The sequence below is a fragment of the Muntiacus reevesi genome, chromosome 2 (genome assembly GCF_963930625.1).
Source record: "Muntiacus reevesi chromosome 2, mMunRee1.1, whole genome shotgun sequence".
NCBI classification, from domain to species: Eukaryota; Metazoa; Chordata; class Mammalia; order Artiodactyla; family Cervidae; genus Muntiacus; species Muntiacus reevesi.
In genome coordinates this window covers 84,732,175-84,754,154 of record NC_089250.1, presented here as the reverse complement: position 1 = coordinate 84,754,154, position 21,980 = coordinate 84,732,175, and the positions used below count along the sequence as shown (strand labels likewise).

At 45.4% G+C, this 21,980-nt stretch overlaps 1 protein-coding gene and 1 non-coding gene across 2 annotated transcripts in view; one reads left to right on the top strand and one right to left on the bottom strand.

The window, feature by feature from the left end:
* The window catches only part of ACTN2 (actinin alpha 2), a 78,039-nt gene that overhangs the window by 37,631 nt on the left and 18,428 nt on the right, over positions 1 to 21,980 (top strand). The window contains exons 5-11 of the mRNA XM_065922244.1: positions 4,507 to 4,594; positions 6,153 to 6,231; positions 9,570 to 9,651; positions 13,833 to 13,918; positions 15,535 to 15,627; positions 17,450 to 17,680; positions 20,000 to 20,147. Coding sequence (XP_065778316.1) covers positions 4,507 to 4,594; positions 6,153 to 6,231; positions 9,570 to 9,651; positions 13,833 to 13,918; positions 15,535 to 15,627; positions 17,450 to 17,680; positions 20,000 to 20,147 — 807 coding nt within the window. The remainder of the gene's footprint in view (positions 1 to 4,506; positions 4,595 to 6,152; positions 6,232 to 9,569; positions 9,652 to 13,832; positions 13,919 to 15,534; positions 15,628 to 17,449; positions 17,681 to 19,999; positions 20,148 to 21,980) is intronic.
* Positions 2,328 to 2,434, bottom strand: LOC136162054 (U6 spliceosomal RNA). Its single transcript, XR_010661905.1, has one exon. It is a non-coding gene; the product is annotated as a U6 spliceosomal RNA (small nuclear RNA).

Below are 21,980 nucleotides of genomic sequence, written 5' to 3'. Positions count from 1 at the left end.
GTCACCTAACAGATAACCAGGCACCTGAATGGTAAGGGCTGAGAGTATTGTTTACAATTCTGTCTCGGAATTTCTCTAAAGATCAAACTAAGATATAATGATATTAAAGCCTCAATAATTCAAGCTCAGGAATAGTAGCCAGCTTGAATTTACTGAGTCATACACTGGACTTTTTTAAAGAAATATTTATTTATTCATTTATTTGACTGTGTCGTGTCTTAATTGTGTCATTAGGATCTTCACTGCAGGCACATGGACTCTCTGGTTGTGGACTACAGAGCATCTGGGCTCAATAGTTGCAGCTCTCGGGCTTAGTTGCTCTATGGCATGTGGGATCTTAGTTCCCTGACCAGGGATCAAACCCATAACCCCTGCATTGCAAGGCAGATTCTCAACCACTGAACCACCAGGAAAGTCTCTCATGCAGTGTACTCTTATTAAAGTACATTCCTTTCATGCTTGTGAAAATAATAAGATGCTTTTAAAAAATTCCTACTTTATTAAGAAAGAATAATTTGTAATCATCTAATCACTTTTATATACTTCTACATTTAAATATTTAAATAGTTGACCCCACTTTGTAGAACAAGTTGAAAAATCTTGTTCACATCATTGCATTTTACTACACTAGCAAATCCTTTTCCCACAGATATTACAGAGGTGAACTTGACCTCAGGTTTTTCTGATTGGTTACATTTTAAGTCACTGATAATATTAATTGAAAACTTAATTCTAGTTCAAATGTAACTATGAATGGTATGATCCACTAGAGATTTTCCCCCAAATTATTATTAATGTGCCCAAGATAAGATAATCAAATCATGGTTTTTTTGTAAAGCATATCATGATAGAAAGATTTTCAAATGACTAAGAAATAAACATTCAGAAGTGTGATTTCACTGGCAAAGTGCTTAAATCTCTTCAAACAAGTCTTTTAGTGTCCTACACAGTAGATAATTTGCTAATTTATTTCTTTATTTGCTTAACTTTCATGGAGTCATTTCTTAAAAACCTCACTTAATTTCCGTAAATGTACAGAAAAATTGTCTAATTTATTTAAATGACATATATTATGTAGAAAAAAACATTGTTATTTAGACTGAATTCTTTGAGAAGCCACTCTCCATCAACAGAAACGATGGGCCTCTTCTAAGAAGGAAAATGAGAGGTTGCCATGTGTGTTGTTGAGGGAAGTGCAGAGATGCCTGAGCAGATGCAGCTCCTTGGTGGTGTGGTTGTTCATGATGGAATGACAGATGGTACTGCCCATTTATAGCATGCTTTGTATACCCAGGGTCAGGGTTTTGTGTGTGGACTTTTCAGGTTTAACCTTCACCTGTATACAGGGGGTAAGGTGTACCTCAGTCATGTACTATTTGGCACAGACTTGTAACCTTCTGTTGAATGCCTCAAAATGAAATTGGGGTGGGAGAGAGTCAGCTTTGTTACAGTAGCTAATTCAATAGGGAAAATACTTGCTTCAGCATTCATGGTCTAAGAGTGTTCAGACATATTCAAACAGAAACTAGGTTAAACTCATGACTTTTCTTGCCTGGGGAATCCCAGGGATGGAAGGAGCCTGGTGGGCTACAGTCCATGGGGGTCGCAAAGAGTCAAGACACAACTTAGTGACTAAACAATAATGATTTACAAAACGACTTACAAATCTAAGGTTGAGGGGCTTCCCTGGTGGTCCAGCAGTTAAGACCTTCCCTTCCAACGCGGGGGGTACAGTTTCAATCCCTAGTTGGGGAGCTAACATCCCCTGCCTTGGGGCCAAACAAACCAAAACAAAAAGAACAATATTGTAACAAATTCAATAAAGACTTTAAAAATGGTTGTCAAAAAAATCTTTAAGAAAAATCGTAAATCTAAATGTAAGTGGCAGTTATAAGATTGTATTAATCTATTTTCTGTATGTTTACTTATCTAACCTAAGTTTTTTTTTAATTTATTTTTTATTGAAGGATAATTGCTTTACAGAATTTCGTTGTTTTCTATCAAACCTCAACATGAATCAGCCATAGGTATACATATATCCCCTCCCTGTTGAACCTCCCTCCCATCTCCCTCCCCACCCCACCCCTCTAGATTGATTCAGAGCTCCTGTTTGAGTTTCCTGAGCCACACAGCAAATTCCCGTTGCCTATTTAACATGTGGTGATGTAAGTGTCCATGTTACTCTCCATACAGCTCACCCTCTCCTCCCCTCTCCCCATGTCCGTAAGTCTATTCTCTATGTCTGTTTTTCCACTGCTGCCCTGTGAATAAATTCTGCAGTACCATTTTTTCTAGATTCCATCTATACGTGTTAGAATACAATATTTTAAAATATGGGACACTTCTCAAATTTTCATGTCATCCTTGCACAGGGGCCATGCTAATCTTCTCTGAATCGTTCTAATTTTAGTATATGTGCTGCTGAAGCGAGCACTAACCTAAGTTTTATTTAAAGTTTATTTTAAAAGTTTGGATTATCTCCTCCTATTGTACCTTTTCTTACTAATTCCATTGGCCAGAACACCAAAGGCAGGCTGTTATGTGTATAGCAGAACAGCTAGCTATGAAGTGCCATATTTCAATATCTGTTTGAATTAATATCACAATAAAGTCTTAGAACTTTCAGTCTTTTTCCTTAACAGGAACTTGTTATTAATAAGAGACATGATCAGGAGCCATTCAGATTATTCTTGGAGCACATGAAATTTGGGGGGTTGTATTGTTTCATCTGGATTATGGGTAAAAGAAAAGTCTGAACTAGAAATGGGAAGTTTAGAGAAGTGATTATAGAATACTTACCTTGATTTGAAAAAGTCAACCTCATACTGAAATAGAAGGCCAAGCCCAATTTTGAATAAGAGTCCACATGTTCAGGTTGAGGAGCTGTTTGGATGTATGAAACTTTGGGTCCTCTAAGAAGCAAGTGCCAAGATGGTGTTAGAAGTTGTCATAACCTGTTCAGGCTGCCATACAAAACGCGATAGCCTGGGTGGCTTAACAGAAATTTATTTGGCTGGAAGTAAAGATCAGGTTGGCAGCCTTGTTGGTTTCCAGTGAGGGCTCTCTTCTTGCGTGTAGATGTCTGCCTTCTCTCTGTGTCCTCACATGGCAGAGAGAAAGAGGGAAGGGAGAAAGACAGGAGGGAAGAGAGAGAGACAGCGAGAGCTTGCTCATCTCATAAGGGCACTAATCCCATCATGAGGGCCCTACCCTCACGACCTCATCTAACCCTAGTCACCTCCATCTCTAAGTACCATCACACTGGGGGTTAGGCCTCCAACCCATGAATTTGGGGGGCACACAGACATTCAGTTTATAGCAGAAATGCTAGAGGTTTGTTGGGGGAAATGCCTGTGGAGGGAGGATAAGATGAGGGGAAGCAGCAGATGGCAGGGTGCCTTCAGGCATAGTGCCTGGCTGACACTTGTGCTGTGGGGAGAAGGACTTGGGAAGGAAAAATGTTTCTGCAGAGTGGTCCTCAGGCAGGTTCAGCTGGGCAGACGGGCAGTCCCTCAGCCTCAGTTGCTCTCAGAGGAGTCCCGCTTGTGGCAGGAATGGCCCCACTCCGGTGCCCCTCCCTTGCTCAGCCTGGGGCTCAAGTGTGTCCTCAGGGGGATGCAGGGGTGGTTCAGAGCGTGGCAGCTGGGGCGTCAGGTCTGCTGCGCTCCCAGCAGTGAGACATCTAAGCAGTGTCTTCATGGCTGCTGCAGCAAGGTGCCTGTTGTTCTTCTTGTTTTGCCTCACTGTGTGGCATGCGGGATCTTAGTTCCCGGACTAGAGATGGGGCCTGAGCCCCCTGCAGTGGACGTGTAGTCCTAACCCCTAGAATACCAGGAAATTCCCAGCAGCGGTTGATTTTTGGTTTTTTGTTTTTTTCACCTTGGTCAGAATCCCAGTGGCCAAACGTGAAATTTGCCAATAAAAACCTTTAAGTATTTTAAAATCACTGAGGGAATATAGAAGGGAATACATTTCAGACACAGTGGCCTCTCTGAATTCCATTTACTTAAGAATATACATTTTAAATGAGATCAGTGACAGGTTGTGTGTATGTGTTAGTTGCTCGGTCGTGTCCAACTCTTTGCGACCCCATGGACTGTAGCCCCCAGGCTCCTCCATCCATGGGATTCTCCAGGCAAGAATGCTGGAGTGGGTTGCCATTTCCTTCTCCAGGCAATGACAGGTTAGTTAAGTCATAAATTATATACATTAAAAAATTTTTTTTTCATCAGAAAGGTAAGTTACCAGTACCCCTGATGCCTGGTTTGGTTTTCATTATGTCATACCTTGTTGTCGCTTCTGTATTAGCCTTTTTAAGCCCCTTCAAGGGGCATCAGAAGTCAGTCCCTGGGAACAGGGCTCCAGCCCCTCTCCTTTTGCAGTGGTGATGGCTTTGGTGATAGGCCCTCTGGGAGGTCTCTTTAGCAAGTGACGAGAACTTGGGTGAGTGACCGGTGAGGGTGAGGGTATTTCCCCACGAACTCTTTCTCTTGGCTGTCATTACAGAAACCTCTGCCAAAGAAGGCCTGCTCCTTTGGTGTCAGAGGAAGACCGCTCCTTATAGAAATGTGAACATTCAGAACTTCCATACGAGGTGAGCAGCCAAGGCCCCGGGGTCCTTATATGCCCTCTGGAACATGAATGGGCAGGGAGAACAGTGTTTATGTATCTCAGTGTCTCCTGTCTGTGGGGTGTTTTCTGTATGGAGTAGAACTCAGGCTCTGGACTGATTGATGCTTAGGGTTCCACTGGGGAAAATGCTGGATTCAGGCTAGGGAGACTGGTGCTGTTTGTGAGCATCATGCAGGGGCACGGCAGGGTTGGCTTCTCAGGGACAAGGAGACATTGAACTAGGGTCTGCATATCCCATGTACGAGGTCCACCCTGTCCCTCTTGTCTGCAGTGCCCAGAAGATGCTTCATCAGTCCGCTTTGTAGGCTGGGATTGGAGAAAAGTAGAAAAGGCCTGTTTGAAAAACTCTAGGGAGCTGAATGAAGGAGATCCAGGAATGATGTGAGAGCATGTTTGCTTCAGTCTTTCCTTTCTCGTGTACATCTTTTGCCAGGTGTTTATGTTTTCTCCCTTTGTGTGATAGGGATACCCGTGAATGTAAATGGGTCCCCAGCCCCCATAGATCAGAGCAAAGAAATGAAGGATACAGATGAGCCCCCAGGACCAACTGGGGAGGTTCGTCTAGGAAGATAAGTATTATTAGGTGTCCTGAGTGCACACAGGTGAGGAGGAGGCTTGCTGTTCCTACCACAAGCTGTCAGGATGAGAGGACCTGGAAAGGCTGGCACCTGCTGGGTGAATGTCAGAGGCCCAGTCTGGCCTTCCACTTACCTCCTTTTCTTCCTCTGGCCCCAAATGGACCTGAGCCCTTCAACAGTGTAGCCCTTGGGGTCCCCTTCTTCCCCACCCTTCCAGGCCTAAGACTCCCACTCCTGGTCTTCAGTGAACCTGCTGCTCTTCACCAGGGAGCTCTTATCCTGAGGGTGGTGTCTTTGGGCAGAGCGGAAATCTAGACTCTCCCACCTTAGTCCTTCAAGTGCTTACCCATCCTTGCCTTCAAACAAACAAACAAACAAACAGAGCAATGATAGAAAAGAACCCTATGAAGAAGGATAGGGGAGAGGGTAGGATTTCGGAGTGTGTTAAGGAGTGTGCTCTTGGAGGAAAGTGTGTCCTGGGCGTTTCAGGGTGGATGATCCTGGTGTTTGTCTGTTGCGCCAACTCCAGGGACTTGGAGGAGAGAGAGAGGAGGAAGCCAGACCCGCCAGACCCTGAGGGGGTAGAGGGGCAGTGGTGGGGGGAGCATCTTCCCTCCGGCCCTGCTGGTTCTCCCAGCACAGAACTGACCAGCGCAGGAGCAGCGCGGCAGGGAGGGAGTCCCCAGCAAGGCTGAACCTGAAGCCCTAGATGGAAGTGAGACTAGTAAGGGGGTGGCAGTCCTCGGCAGACCCCAGGAGAGAGATGAGTGCTCCCAGGGAAGGGGCCACAGCGTCAGTGGGTGGGGGAGCGAGGGAGCTACCTGGGGCTCCGGGTCCCAAATTCCAGGCCAACACATGAGCAAGGGCAGCCCCTTGCTGCTGCTGCCAGCGCCTCTCCATTAACCCGAGTTCCTGTTCCTCCCGACTCTGATTGTAATGCAGCTGGAAAGACGGCCTTGGACTCTGTGCACTCATCCACAGACACCGGCCCGACCTCATTGACTACTCAAAGCTGAACAAGGTCATTTGGGGGGCCCGGCATGCTGTGTCCACCCTGCCCCCAGCATGTCGTCTGAGACTGAGCCCGTCAGCCCTGAACTCACACCAACACCCAGGCTGCTACCAGTATGCCCTCCCAGCCGGCCCGGCGAGGGGTGAGGACAGGAAGGGTGGCCAGGAGCGTGCTCACCTGTCATTTTAGGGCAGGACAGATCCAGAACCAGGTCACCATTTTGGCCCACATTACGATGTTTGTTGTATTGGCTTGATTTACTATGAAAGCTTTATATATGTTTCCTAGAGATTTTGCATTCCCAGATTGAAAATAGGGAAGTGAAGTATCTGGGGAAGGAGACGCAGATACCCCAAACCTTGTATTTAAATTCCTTTTATCTTTTCTGAAAGATTTAGTTGCTGACATATTTACTCAGAGTTGATTAACTTGTTTCTCACACAAGAGATGCTTCATAATTACCTTGCTATTGATGTAAGGTGTTAGTTGCACCCTTAGAAAACAGGTTTGGGGGATTTTTGTTCTTCCCTTTTCAAAAAATTCAACTTACAAAATTGTTTTTTTTCCCCAGCTTAGGAAAGTTTCATTGTCCCTTTAAACTTAAGCTTTTATTGAGCTTAAGTTTCAAATAGTCTGAATTCTTTCTTTAAAATAGTTTGCACATATGATCTGTGATGGAAGAAAGAAATCCTGCCCCCTTCTAAAGCTTGCAGTGGACAGTCTATGCCTAGTAACAAAGCCACGTAGAGACTTAAGACGCCCCAGGACCATTCCTGCCAGGGCGGCGGGCGCATTTCCTCCCACTGCTGTGTGCTTGGCTGGCCGTGCACCTCCAGTCGCTGTGTTTGGTGTGGAGTCTGGTCTTTGCTGCATGCTTCTCTCACGGCGTGACCCGTGGCGGGTGGGGTGGACGAGTGTGCTGGCTTTGGCCACCTTGCAGTTGTCACCACCCTCCCCCTGACCTGTCTTCACTGACCATGGGGTAGCACACGAAAAATGCACTTGTGTCCTGAAGATGAGAACTGTGGTCCTCAGGTGGAAGATTGCCGAAGGGAGTGGGCAGCCAGAGTTTTTCAACTTCCCCAAGTGTATATTTTCATCCCAGAGTTATTCTGAAACGTGGAGACAGTGTATATTGTTTTCAGTTACTGTTTAGCTTATTTGCAAAATGAGGGAATTACACTATATAGACCTAACTTCATTAGCAGTTTATAAGGGTCAGTTTTTAATGCTCAGTTGCTCATTTGTGTCCGACTCTTTGCAGCCCCATGGACTGTAGCCTGCCAGGCTCCTCTGTCCATGGAATTCTGCAGGCAAAAATACTAGAGTAGGTTGCCATTTCCATTACTCCAGGGGGTCTTCCCAACCAAGGGATTGAACCTGAGTCTCTTGTGTCTCCTGCCTTGGCAGGCGGATTCTTTACCACTAACGCCACCTGGGAAGTTTTTATTACAAAAGGTCAGTAGACATGTGGTAATTGGCCACCTATGATCAGTAAAAAAATGATAATAATTAACAATAGCAGTTAATACTTTGATCAGCTCTAGATTAGGCACTTAATAAGTATATATATTATGTATGTATTAGTATGTGTCATACATCTGGGTATTACTGTTAATATTAATACATATATTTTATGTATATTATACATACACAAGGGCTTCCCCAGTGGCTCAGCAGTAAAGAATCTGCCTCCAGTGCAGGGGACATGGGTTCAGTCCCTGGGTCGGGGAGATCCCCTGGAGGAGGGCGTGGCAACCCACTGCAGCGTTCTCGCCGGGAAAATCCTGTGGACAGAGGATCCTGGCGGGCTGTGGCCCATGGAGTCGCAGAGTCAGACACAGCTGAAGCGACTGGGCACACAGCATGTGCATGCACAAACAGTCTTTCAGGCTTCATAGCGCACAGTAAACTATGTAACGTAACGTGCCTGTTAAGTTGGTACTCTTATTATCCCAGATTTACAGATGAACAAGAGGAGAATTTTGTAATCTGCCCAGGGTCACATACCAGTAGCTGAGCCAAGAAAACACTTAATTGCCATGTTTTATGTCAAGTCACATTCTAAGTGAGATACCATTCACAAAGTCTCTGAATTATTACTTTGTTTTTAATGCTGAAATTTTTCTTCTATGTTAAGAACAAAAAGAAACTTGACTCAGCTATTTGGCTTGATAACATTTGCATAAAATATGCAGCTAAAACTCTCCTTATTATATGGCTGCTTTTAATAAAAGGATTATATGCTTTGTGATAGTTGAGAAAAAGTTTTGCCTGAAATGATAGTAAACTCTGAGAGGCCAGAAGGCTTGCTTTGGTTTCTTCCTTGAGCACTGAACCATCTTTGAAGCCTGCATGTTTTAAATGTTTCACCTTATCAAAGTGATTGTGCTCATTGCAAAACATTGTAGCTTCTGAAATGTTTAAATGGCTTTGATGGTAAAGTTCATTATAGTCATCTCTGGAATGACATTACTTCTCATTTTGATTTTTCTGTATTATATACTCCCCCATCCCATTTCAGATTCACGGTACTTAATCTCTTTAGAAAATAAAAAGAAGAAATATTAAATACATCTTTTAATTTTTCAGTATTTCAGTTAAAAACTTCTGGTTAAATATATTTTGTTATGTTACATATATATTTAACCAATTTTACTGTGGAAGACAAACACAGTCTTAAGAACAAAAATTTCTTCACAGTTTTCATTTACAATATTGTTTCTATGGTTTCTTTAATAATTTGATTTTTGTGTGTGTGTGTGTAATTTGATTTTTTAAATTTAATATTCTGCAAACCGAACTTTGACTCTTTGTAGCCATGTTGTAACAATCTTTAGTGATCTAAAAGTTTCACCTAAACAGGCTAAAAGCAGCATTTTCTAGCACTTAAAACATAAATAAATGTAAAGTTAGTGTTGTACTAATAAATATTTGGAGACCACCTCCCAGATCTGGAAAAATGTATGTTTCATGCTTCCTTTTGGAATCATCTAAATTTTGGTAGTAAGAGTTGGAAATAAATGCTAAGGTATCCAGGGTGTTTTTTTTTTTTCCCCATCCCGTGAGGAGATATCTCACAACTTTCCTCCCAGCCACACAGTATCTGTTCTCTCAGACTTTTTGCTCACATTTTATAAAGTGTGCATGGATTGAGTGATTTTTATGTTATTTTTGTTGTTTCTCTAAATGTTTGAAGTGTTTGGGAAAAGATAAGAAAGAAAATCTTATACTATTGTGGTTCTGTGTGGATGGGAAAGTTTCATACCCAAAATGAGGTATATAAAAAAATTCATTCAGTGCTGTTCAAAAAAACATTAAAACTGGTTATATTCTTTTCCATGCAGGATGACCCAATAGGAAATATCAACCTGGCCATGGAAATAGCAGAGAAGCACCTGGATATTCCCAAAATGTTAGATGCAGAAGGTGAGATGAAAATTATGTTTACTGACTTAACAGAAAATCTATGGGCTCCCTATGTTACAGCCACACATGGGGACTTCTAGGTTACATCTGAAGCACTTAGGGTCCTTTAGAAGTTTCTGTCATTGGCCTCATAATTATTAGAATATTTCATGTGTAGCTACTTCAAAATTATTTTTTAGAATCCTACTCAAAGCCAAGCCAGCAAGACTATAGTGAAAGGACTTGGTAAAAGGTTCAACTTTGGCAAAGAAATGGAATGCTTTGGTTTGTGATTTTCAATGGAAGGCTTCCTATCTTAATTTAATTTTTTAAACAACATAAGGTTACTTCGTTTTTTAACTACATAGGCAGAAATTTAACAAATAAATCTCCTTAAGCTTTAAGACTCCACAAGGAAAAAAATCCTTCCCACTAGAAGTTATGGAATCACAATACAGGCTATAGAACAGTTAGCCATCATGCGCCTCCCAGACTTTCATGTTTCATCTTTAATTTGTTCAAGTTAAATTTAGTTTCGTTAGAGCTGGAACCTCTCAATATGTTGCAGCTTAGCAGCCCTCATGCTGAGGACTGGTTTCAGTACTTTTCCTGCCCTTTCCGTGGGATGAGTTTGTGTGAGTTTTGCCCTGGCACAGCATTGAAAGCGCGTATGCATGGACATCATTCACTTATTTCATTTCACTTATGCATGAATCACTTCTCACTCAGCAGACACTTGATGAGCACCCACCATATACAAGATCCTGGAGATGCTGCAGGAGATGACGACGTGTATAAGGCAGGGCCCAGCCCTCAAGGAATTTATATTACTGTGCTTGTTGCTAATCTTATTATTCTCTGTTGGTTTGTTGCTTCTGCTAATTAGCATTGTTGGGGGAAAACGAGCTTAATTCTAGTCAGTTGTCAATCTTCTCTTCTTCCTTATTTTTGGTAACTGTATCATGGCTACCCTAACAAAATACCACTAAGTAGGTGACTTGAAACAGCAGAAATTTATTCTCTTATAGTTCTGTAAACTGTAACTCTGAAATCATGGTGTTGGCAGGGCCGTTCTCCCTCCAAAGTCTGTGGAGGAGGACCTCTTCTTGTTCTTCCAACTTCTAGAAGCCCCAGGTGTTCTTCAGTTCCTTTTAGCATTGCTCCAGTCTCTGACTGTCTTTACATGGCCATCTTCCCTCTGCATCTGTTTCTATGTCTTTTTCCTCTTCCTAAAGGATACCCGTCACCATGGACTAAGGATGCGTCTTTCTCCAGCATAACCTCATCTTAACTGATCACATCTGCAAAGATCTACTTCTAATAAGGTCACATTCACAGGTACCAGGAAGTAGGACTCCCTCTATCATTTTGGAGGCCACAGTCAGTTAGTAGTCTAATTTTGCCCCTTTGTTAATGGCCATTTTATCAAACACCTGTAATACTGGGTGTTGAACACTTTTGAATACATTCTTTGGGATCTACTTACGGTTTTTCACAAACTCATTAGAGGGAGAAAGGCAATTAAAGAGTGAAATCTCAACGTAGAAGTACCTTTTTCTTCTTGTGCATCCATCCTCTGACCTCTGTTTACATTTGGGTGCTCTATACTTTAAACTTTGCATACATTAAAATACCTATGCAGAGTTTACCACTTGAATGAACAGCTAGGATACCGAAGAGAGGAAAAAACAAGTGACAGTAAATTCATCTTTTCCTTCACTGACGCCTCCCTGACTTCTGACAGTGCAGGGTGAGCTTGGAATTACCCTGTCTCTGGCAGGTCGACCATCCTCTTGCTCCTGGTTCTCCTTTAATCTGAGTCCTGGTCTGGACATATGTTCTGCTTATCCTGAGTACTTGGGCTATGTTGGCACTCTGTTCATTTCCTTCTCCTTTGTGACATCCTTGCCTCTTATTGCTTTTCTTTTTTTGTTTTTAATGGTTCAGAAAAATGCTTTTATATGATATTATTTTCTTTGCAGAGTAGTTTCTGTAAGAGTCTTCTGGCGAAAGAGTTATGAGCTTGACTGGCTTGGGTGTGGGGCGTGCAGTGGGGTAACCAGCTCCCCAGCAGATCTTCCCCCACCGTTAATTATCCTTTGTGTGTTTGCCACTTGTGTCTGGACTCACCATCCCCACAGCTTCGTAGTAACATGTTCCTCCCTCTGTCACTCTTTCATTGTAATGTCTTAAATACCAGTTTCCTCCCCTCAGATCATTAATCCCTTTGGCAAATCCTTGCCTCCATCCCAACCCGCTCTACCCCCCTTCCATTGCTCTTGACCTTACTTCCTGTCATTTGTGATGGTCTCTGAACTCTAAATGGAGTAGCTAATTGGGCTACCCCCCCATGAACCTGTAATAAAAACTGGTGAGATTCTTTCCTGTCTTAAGTGCCTTCCACACTTCTTAAAAAGCTGAGACGGTTGTTTCTCTGTGTCCTCCCTCCATGAGCACCAGGTGTAGGTTTGTCGGTGCTCATGGTCTGTGTGGACCTGCAGGAGCCCCCTTGTTGACCCCGGGACACCCCGTCTGTCCAGAGGGAGGGAGCCCTGTTGTGTGCACCCAGGGGGATTCTGGAGTTCCCACTCCAGTCATGGATGCTTGGTTAGGACTCTTCCGAGCTGGCCATGCGCTTCTCTCTGGCGGTTCTTAGAAGTGCACACAGAGTAAGAAATTTGCAAATGTGACTTCTTTGATTGGAGCCAAAGTTTCTTTTTTTTTTTTTAATTTTTTTTTATTAGTTGGAGGCTAATTACTTCACAACATTTCAGTGATTTTTGTCATACATTGACATGAATCAGCCATAGAGTTACACGTATTCCCCATCCCGATCCCCCCTCCCACCTCCCTCTCCACCCGATTCCTCTGGGTCTTCAGAAGTGTGTGGGCAAGGGGGAAGAGTTGAGACTTTGGCCTCTCTGAGAGGCCTGCTGCTGTTGGAACATCCAAGCAGTTAACCTTTTTTCCCACACGGATTTAGTATACGCTGCCAGATCTGATGAGAGAGCCATAATGACTTATGTCTCTATCTTATCTTAAGATACTTACGTTACTCTCATGCTTTTGCTGGTGCGCAGAAGGTGAGGATGTGAAACATAAGTCACCACTCACCTCTCACCTTCTGTGTCTTGATTTTTTTCTTCAGTTGTTTTCGCCCACCCCCCCACTCCTCGGAGTAAGGAGATCCATCTGGTTCCAAAGAAGCAGTCATTTGTTTTTTTCAGTCTAGTTTTCTTTGAAACGTACTGTCTGTGCAGTAAGTAGTATGCCATTCATGTTCGTTTTCCAGAAGGTTCCATGCTGTTCCACAGCCCCACATCCTATCAATATCCTCTGGAAATCCGATGACGAGCTTTCACCTTGGGGAATTACACGGCACCCTTTTTAACTGCATTCTGTCCAGTGACTGAACTGAATCTCACGTTAGAAAGCTTAATGATTCAGCCACAAATGGGGTGGCCGAGGTGAGAAAGGAAGAGTGTATGTTCTTGTGGTTCGGTTTTCTCTCTTCCTGCTGGTTGTCTTGGCAGCTCCTACACATGGTGGCAACAGTCAGAGTAATAAGTTCAAGTCATGTATACCCTTCTTTTTAGAAGTTCTGTTACTCTGGGTGGTTTCTATCAGTGGCATGGTAAGTATGTATAGAAGGATTAGAAAATGTGCTGTCTTCAGTTAACTTCATCCCTATTTGAGTGAGGGCTGTGCACAGATCAGAAAGCCAAGGATTATGAGGGAGGGGTGGGAAACTGGTGGCCACGATGGGGCCAGAGAGGTCTGCATGTCCTCCTGCATCTCGCAAAGGGACATACCTTGCTCACAGCCAAAGTGGCAGATGACGTGATCCACTTAAAAGACAGGATCCCACAGGTCCTTAGCAAGTGGGAACCAACTCTGATAGGCAGCACCTGGGTTCCCATAGGAATACCTTGCCTGCACTTAAAAAAAAAAAAAAAAAAAAACAACCCACCCGGGGTGGATAAGAAACCCTCATTTTGATGATGTAAAAAGAAATGTGCCGGTTGAAAGCATTGTGTTCACAAGCGTTCAGTTCTGTGCAGCCTTCCTAAAGGTCAGGATGGTGGGCCCAAGAAACACAGAAAGTCAAATGTAAACCAGTTTGTTCTTCCCTTTGTTCACCCTGGTTTCTGCTCTTCATCTGTGTGTATGCCTGTTCTCTGTGTTATTTTTCCCTCCCTCAGACATTGTGAACACTCCCAAGCCCGATGAAAGAGCTATCATGACATACGTTTCCTGCTTCTACCATGCTTTCGCGGGCGCGGAGCAGGTATTTAACCCTCGTCTGTCTGGTTGCCGTGCTGCCCTTGTGCACTGGTTTCAGTTATGTGTTTACGTGTGCACGCGAGCAGACGCGTGCATACCTGGGTGTGTGTCCATGCGCTTCACATCTTACCTGGGGCTCTTTCTGAGTGCTCTGTAATGACCTAACTTGGCAAGTTCCAAACTGTGAATGCTTTTTTATTGAACAGCTTTACCTTTCAAGTTCCTGAAGTGTTCTTAGTTCTCTGTCCTTCTAAGATATTGCTCATATTTCACTAGTCAATTGTGGGAAATACTCGCGCTTTAGGAAAAGCAAGAGTCATGAAAATTGGGCCGCATTGATTGAGCGGTGAAGGGGGATTTGACCAGGAGGAGTGAACACCTTTCCAGGGCCCATTTTTATTAATAGTTCTCTGCTACCTGGACACCCTTCATTGTTCAGTGACCTGTTCAAACATCTTGTAAGACGAATATTAATGTAACTGAAATAGTGAAAAGATAACAGTGTTAAATCCTCAAAAAATGCACACTCCTTAACACCAACCGCCTGAGGGACATCGTAGGTAGGTATCCCTGTTTTCTCCATGCTCCCCTGTTTTTGCCTCCTGCCTCTTCCCATATCTCTACTTGCAGTGCTCTTATAGATGCAGGTGGACAAGGGATGTATTATTTCTGTGATCTCTATAACTCTTTAAGACTGTCACCAGCAAATGGTGGTAATTGGAAATTGGCCCCTATGAGGGTTTCAGAAGCAAGGCTTGGGACGAGGCAGGAGGGCTGGAAGCCAAATGGGTCTCATGGTTGTGGTTTAAGGGACTTGGCCACTCCCAGCTCAAGCTCCCCACAGAAGGACAATAGAAAATTATTGATACCACAACAGCTACTCAGGTGGATTAGACAAAGTCTTAAAGCAGGTTCTGTTCCAAGAAAGGATCCCAGCTAACACATTCTATGTGTTCATTTTGGGAGAAGAGGGCTTCTGTGAACTCAGGGCAGTGACAGATGTATTCAGAACCCAGTCCCCTATGCTTTGATATCTAATGTGATTGGAGAGTTCTCGCTCTGTAGTTTTGAGGTTGGTTAGAGCAGCGGTCTGCAACCTTTTTGGCACCAGGGACTGATTTCGGAGAAGACAGTTCTTCCATGGGCTGGGGTGGGGGTGTGGTTTTGGGCTGATTCAAGTGCATTACACTTATTGTGCACTTTATTTCTATTCTTATTACATCAGCTTCACCTCAGATCATCAGGCATTAGATCCCAGAAGTTGGGGACCCCTGGGAGGGCTCGGGTGGATGCCCAGGGACCAGAGATTTTTGTTTCTGCAACCCATCGATTTCTGTTACTAACTTGTTCAATGTTCCACAAAGCTCATGTTTTCAACTAACGCTAATCTTCCCGTTCTTCCCTGCAGTATATTCAGCTTGCTGTGTAAGTCTGTATGAAACTGTCCCAAAGGAGTGCAATGACCCATAGTGTGAAAGAGCCATATCCTCAGGCTTACCCCACCAGAACCTAGCACCTGCACCATTTACGGCACGTGCCACCCCCACCCTGCCGCCTGCCGCCTCGTGTATGCACGTCCCTGTCCACAGAGCCGTCCCGTTTACCTATTGTGTTTTACAGGCCGAGACAGCGGCTAACAGGATATGTAAGGTTCTTGCTGTGAATCAAGAGAATGAGAGGCTGATGGAAGAATATGAGAGGCTAGCGAGTGAGGTAAAGGAAACGGGTCCCCGCGGTCTTGTCCATTCCCTCCCAGAGGGTGAGAAACAGAGGGGGAACATGGATTGTCAAGTGTTTTTTTTTTTCTTTGCATTTTTCATCTTGGGTAGAATAAAGTAGGAAACTCCACTAGCTCTCAGGAACTGTTCATCTTGTAGCAGCTTAATTATTGGCACAAAGATCATGCTGCAGGTTGTTACGAGCATTGCAGGGCATGGAAGTAGTTTGCATGTTACAAGGTGTAGTAGAAACTCTGCACCTCCAGGGTTGGACTCCCCTAGATGACATTGCTGCGTTCCTTGTTTTTTTTCCTGCTTCATTGGCTTCTGACATCACATTGGATCTTCTCCGTATTTAGAATCCTGGCTCCACGCAGTGACTTAGGATCTAAGGAACATGCCCAATCCATAGTGAGAGGAGGGAGGCGCAGCCCTGTGTGTATATTTAAATATCAAATATCTAGGGGGAACCTGGTGGAGGCAGAGCTGGTAGAGCCCTCTGTCCAAGACATTTGAGCATGCGTTTCCAGGCTGCCTTTTTGTAGCTCTTCAGTCAGGTTCTTGGTTAGATTAGCACTTTGCACTCTGCGCTTTTTTTGCTCTTATTATAGTATAAATATTAACTAAGCAGGACCAGGGAAGCCAGGCGGCTCAGTGGCAAAGAATCCAGTGCCAGTGCAGGAGATGCAGGAGACTCCTGGGTCGGGAAGATCCCCTGGAGGAGGACATGGCAACTTACTAGTATTCTTGCCTGGAGAATCCCATGGACAGAGGAGCCTAGCAGGCCATAGTCCCTGGGGTTGCAAAGAGTTGGCCACAACTGAGCAACCATGGGACAAAAGCAAAGCAGGACCACAGTGAGTCCACAGCCACCTCCTCTCTGGATTGAACTCAGCCGCAGTGACAGTAGCGGAGAACAAGTCACGTTCGCTGTGAGTTACTCGGGCTCATTCTTGTCTTGTCCTGGGTAAAGCATCGGAACACTTGGAATCAATTTTTCCAAGTAGTTGTATGTATTAGTCCAAGCTAATGATGCTGTTTTTACTTTCTACTGTTGTGGGAAAATTCCATTCGCAGCATTATTTAACGCCAGTGAGCCAGCTTCAGGGTTGAAGTATGACCAGGACTGAAGGACAGATGCTCCTCGGTGATGATAGCCTTCATTTTCTTGTGTGGTCCTTTATTCATCCTCTTCAGATAGACTGTGCAGGGCATTTGTTAGGCCGTGGTGGTAATTCAGGAGAAAGGAGCATACTCCATCCTTGGGAGTCATTGCCATTTTCACCTTCATCCTGTGGGTTTCCTTGAAGTTAGCTATTAAAATACACTTTGGCATTGAGTCAGTTCCAGATTTACAGTGCTTTTGTCTAGTAAGTAGACCCATTAGATTTGAGCCGATTATAACTAGAAATACATTTTAAGTTAAACCCAATCCTTTCCTGATTTTATTCCACCATGTGAGGTTTTTGGTTTTCTTTTTTTTTTTTTCCATTTGAAAGCTCCATCCAGCATTTGTCTGCTCATGTCTGGTCCCCAAGTTTCCTGTAAATGTCTCCTTTTTGTAAAACATGCCTCGTGCTGACTCTGAGTTTTCAACCTGTGGGTAGTATCACTGGGGCAAGGGTGAGTGGCCCTGGGTGGGGACCGAAGTCTCCATTTGTGCCCTCCTTACAGATGGGGCTGTTACAGACTTCTGTAATCTCGGGAGCTTTTGGTCAACCCATTCCCAAGCGTTAGATGCCTCTGTTTTGTAACTGGGGGCACTTTGCTGGTGTTTTCAGCAGTTTTGTGTGTGTGTGTGTGTGTTTTGGGAGCAGCTTTTGGAATGGATTCGGCGCACGATCCCCTGGCTGGAGAACCGGACTCCTGAGAAGACCATGCAGGCCATGCAGAAGAAGCTGGAGGACTTCCGGGATTATCGCCGGAAGCACAAGCCTCCCAAGGTGCAGGAGAAGTGCCAGCTGGAGATCAACTTCAACACCCTACAGACCAAGCTGAGGATCAGCAACCGGCCGGCCTTCATGCCCTCCGAGGGCAAGATGGTGTCGGTGAGTAGCCCCTTGGCCCCGGGCGCACCCCACTCATTTCTTCATAAAGTCCCTCCTCTGGTTTGCCGCTGAGAGGAGGCGCTGACTATAATTCTGACCCTGTGTCCACTTCCTTCTGGATGTTCTCCCTCTGCCATCATGTAATTCTTGCCGCTCCTCGCTGCTGGTGCCTCGCACAGAGCAGGCCTCTGACAGACACCTGGTGATGACGGTCCCTCCCTCTCCTCCCCGCCTCTGGGTGGACCAGCATCTCCATCACCACCTCTGTTCCCTCCTGTTACCACCTCCCTGTTTCACCTTCTCCAGGGCTCAGTCCTACATTTACCTCCCTCTCTGCATATCAGTTTCTCCCATGCTTCTGAAGCTTTCCCATCCACACTAGGAAGCAGTCTAGAATCTGCCAGACAAAAATGAAAACCTCCTATGACTCCACATCTCCCTACAGCAGCTGTCCTGTTTCTCAGCTCCCTTTGCAACAGGACGTCCAGAGAGAATTCTTTATGGTCCTTACTTTTGGTTCCTTCCTGTTCCTTTACTTCTTTTACTCGTCAACGTGCAGTAAGTAATCTGGCTTCCATCCCCAGCTCCACGGAGACTGTTCTGTTCAAAGTCAGCAGGATCCGTGTTGACAATGCAGTGGTCCCTTCTGTTGTCATGTTCTCTGTTGCTGTGATCATGGCTTCCTTGGAACTCCTTCCCCTCTTGAGCTTACCTGAGTTCCTCCTGCCCGACCACCGAGTTCTTCCAGTCACTGCTCGCAGCTTTGCTTCTTCCCCCGAGGCTATGGGTGGATGGTTCCTGGGTCAGGGGCTCCTGACTTTCGCCTCTGTTTTGATAGCTGCAAGTGAACTCATCCCAGTCTCGTGGCTTTAATTACTGGCTATAATGTCAATGTCTCCCAAATTTTACATCTCCAGCTCTGATTTCTGCCCCAGTTCCAGATTCATATGTCCACTTGGATGTCTCAAAACCTAACAACCAGGAGTCCTTCAGCAGTGAGCTCTGAGTAAATGGCATCACTGACCCCTAAGTTACTAAAGCCCCAAACCCAGGTGTCATCTCAGATCCTCCCATTCTGTCACTTTCTTGCATCTGGTTCCTCAGCAAGGTCCACTGGCTCAGGATCATATTTTGAATCTGAGCCCTTCTCTCTACCTCTGCTGCTGTTGCCTGTGCCAGGCGACCGGTGCTTCTCTTTGGACCCTGCAGTAACTTTCTTACTTGCTTTTCTTGTTCTTTTCCCCCTAAAATGCATTCTCTACATAGCAGCTACTGTCATCTTTTTAAAAACATTTTTTTCCTGTGGCACACCAGCTCAGGTGCCCTGTGGCATGTGGAATCGCGTAGTTTCCCAACCAGGAATCAAACCCACATCCCCTGCATTGAGTCTTAACCCCTGGATTACCAGGGAAGTCCCCGTCTTTTTAAAACACAAATCAGAGTATGTCTCCTTTCTTCTCAAAACCCTCCAGTGACTTTCTAAAATATCTGGAATAAGATCCAGATCCCTTTTCCGGGATCTGACATGGTCTGACCCCCACCCCACCCTGCTGGCCTCATCTCCGGCTGCTCTGCCCCTCACCCATCTATGGACACACCACCTGCTGTGGTCCTTCCCAAGCCCAGAGTGCACCCCTTCCGCAGGCCTTTAGCTCATCACTCACTTCCGTGCCTGAGGTCTCGACTCAAATGCCACCTCCGCAGAGGGGTCTCCGCCTAAGGGAACCACTCTCACATGCCCTCATCAGTGCCAATTGCCTGTGAGTTGTTTTTCCTTAGCAGCACATCACTGTCGGAAATAGGGGTTTTGCTTGTTTAATTCCTTATTTGTTGTCTTTCTCCCCACTCGCACCCCTAATCATGAAAACCACACAGGGGCCCTGGGAACTTTACAGGTGCTGTCCACTCTTATATCAAAGGTCCCCACAGTGCCTGGCGTGTGTGTGATGCCCAGGAGCCAGTTGACGGCTGGAAGAGCCCCGTCTCTGAGTCATTTTGGGGCTGAGTCGCCTTGCGGCTTCAGCTTCTAGTAGCCAGAAAATTAAAGCGTGTAAGCCTTTGTCCACATCCGGAAAAGCTTGTGGTAACTGTTCCCTGATGAGAAGGACCATCTGAGTCCTAAAAAGGCCTGGTGATAATGAAGATGTTTAGAAGCCACAACATGGGGATGGTTATTTGGGGTGGGTGGGGAGTACGGAGGGTGAGGGAAGGACAAGAAGACACCAAGGAAAATGCCGCCGACATCACCGAGGGGGTCGTAGGGCAGCCCAGGGGGCCAAAGCGTAACAGATGGGCCGTGCTTGTCCCCAACCATCCTAGGACATTGCGGGCGCCTGGCAGCGGCTGGAGCAAGCGGAGAAGGGCTACGAGGAGTGGCTGCTGAACGAGATCCGGAGGCTGGAGCGCGTGGAGCACCTGGCTGAGAAGTTCCGGCAGAAGGCATCCACGCATGAAACCTGGGCATACGGTGAGTCCCTGGCGCACGGTGGAGCTCCTGAAGATTGGGGTTGAGTTGTGGACAGAGCCGCGCGTGTGTGCAGTGACCACTGTCCCTGGCACCTGTGACCCTGCAGGCAGCTGTCCTCGCCCCTTTGCTGGCCCAGGTACGAGGGTACTGCAGGAGATGGGTGTGGGGAATTTCCTGGCAGTCTAGTGGTTAGGACTTGGTGCTTTCATTGCTGTGACCCAGGTTCAATCCTAGGTCAGGAAACTGAGATCCAACAAGCTGTACTGTGCGGCCAAAAAAAAGAGGTAGATGTGAAGATTGATGTTTTTACCAAACAGGACTCATAGTACATTCTTCCCACGCTTAGCTACACAGCTAGGCCTCCTCCTCCTTAAGGCCCAGCCTCCCCCTGACTCTCCCCACTTTCTTCTATCTGATTCCACAATCATCTGTTTGTTCCCTAACTGTGGGTCAGACAGTCCTGGCCCAGACCCTAGCTTCTGCAGATAGAAGTTCTATTAAATGCTACAAAAGCAACAGAATTTCCCACTTTGAAAATCTGCTTGCAAGGAAAGAACACAGGAATGGTTTTCTGTCTTCCCAGTGCTCTTGTTTCACTTAAAGTCATCTGCTCCTTTCAGGCCTCGCAGGCATACCTGTGTGCATGGCTGTGATGCTGTGGTTGTGGTATCGTTTTGACTCTCTGCTCTTTGCTGAGGTAGAAGAACAGAACATCCCCTCATGACATGGTCATCTATTTTGAGAAAGGACAGGAGGTTTCCCTCATCCTGTGGGTTCCTTTTGCTGTCCTACTGCTTGACTGTCCACGTTGCACAGCAAGACGGTCACACAGACGTGCAGCCAGGCAGGTTGGCATCCCAGCACTGACACCTCCCAGCTGCACACCCTGCGTGCTTCTCAACTCTCAGGGCCTCAGTGTCGCCTGCAAAGTAGGGTAACAGTCGTCCCTCCTTCACAGGGTCTTTATGAAGATTTAGGGAGTTCAGTTGTCATTTGGCACATAGTCAGTGCTACGTTGTCATCATTCGATATGTGAACATTTGCTTTCCATGTCTTGCTTTCTGGAATTAAATTCTTAAAGGTCATCAACCAGGGAATAAAAATGGGTCCAGTTTTAACCACAGAAGTTGCTTGACTTAAGAAATATTTGTCGGGAAACAGTTTCGGAGAGACATTTTTCTACTGTTGTTAGAAAAAAATTACAGGCTGCATTTAATCTCATTAAAAAATAAAGTTTTCAAAGAAGCAGAATTGGGCTAATGGTTGAATGCATGGGCAGACAAATAAGAGTACAAGTGTTTTATCTAACAATCCCAGATAATTTTCATGGGCTAGTAATTACTAGATTAACTGAGCATCACACGGGAAAGTCAGATGCTTCTTTAGGAATAACGCAGACTTGTTTAGATTGTGCTCAGCATGCTTTCTGGGCTTTCCAGGTGGCGTTAATGGTAACGAACTCACCTGGCAGTGCAGGAGACTTAAGAGATGGAGGTTCTATCCCTGGGTCGGGAAGATCCCCTGGGAGAGGGCGCAGCAACCCACTCCACTACTCATTCCTGGAGAATCCCGTGGCCAGAGAAGGCTTCAGGCTACAGTCCCTAGAGTCACAGAGTCGGACATGACTGAAGTGACTTAGCATGCACGCAGTGTGCTTTCCACCCTTCCAGAACACACAGGGGCTCAAGGCCTCCTTAGAGTGACAGCCTGAATTCTAGCTGAGATATTATCTCTGCCTCTTCAGGGCTGTCCTTCTTTCTCCCTCCTCTTGGTTCTCTGAAATGACCCAGGACTTTGCAAAGAGGCCAAAACCCTCACACTCCCTTGCTGCAA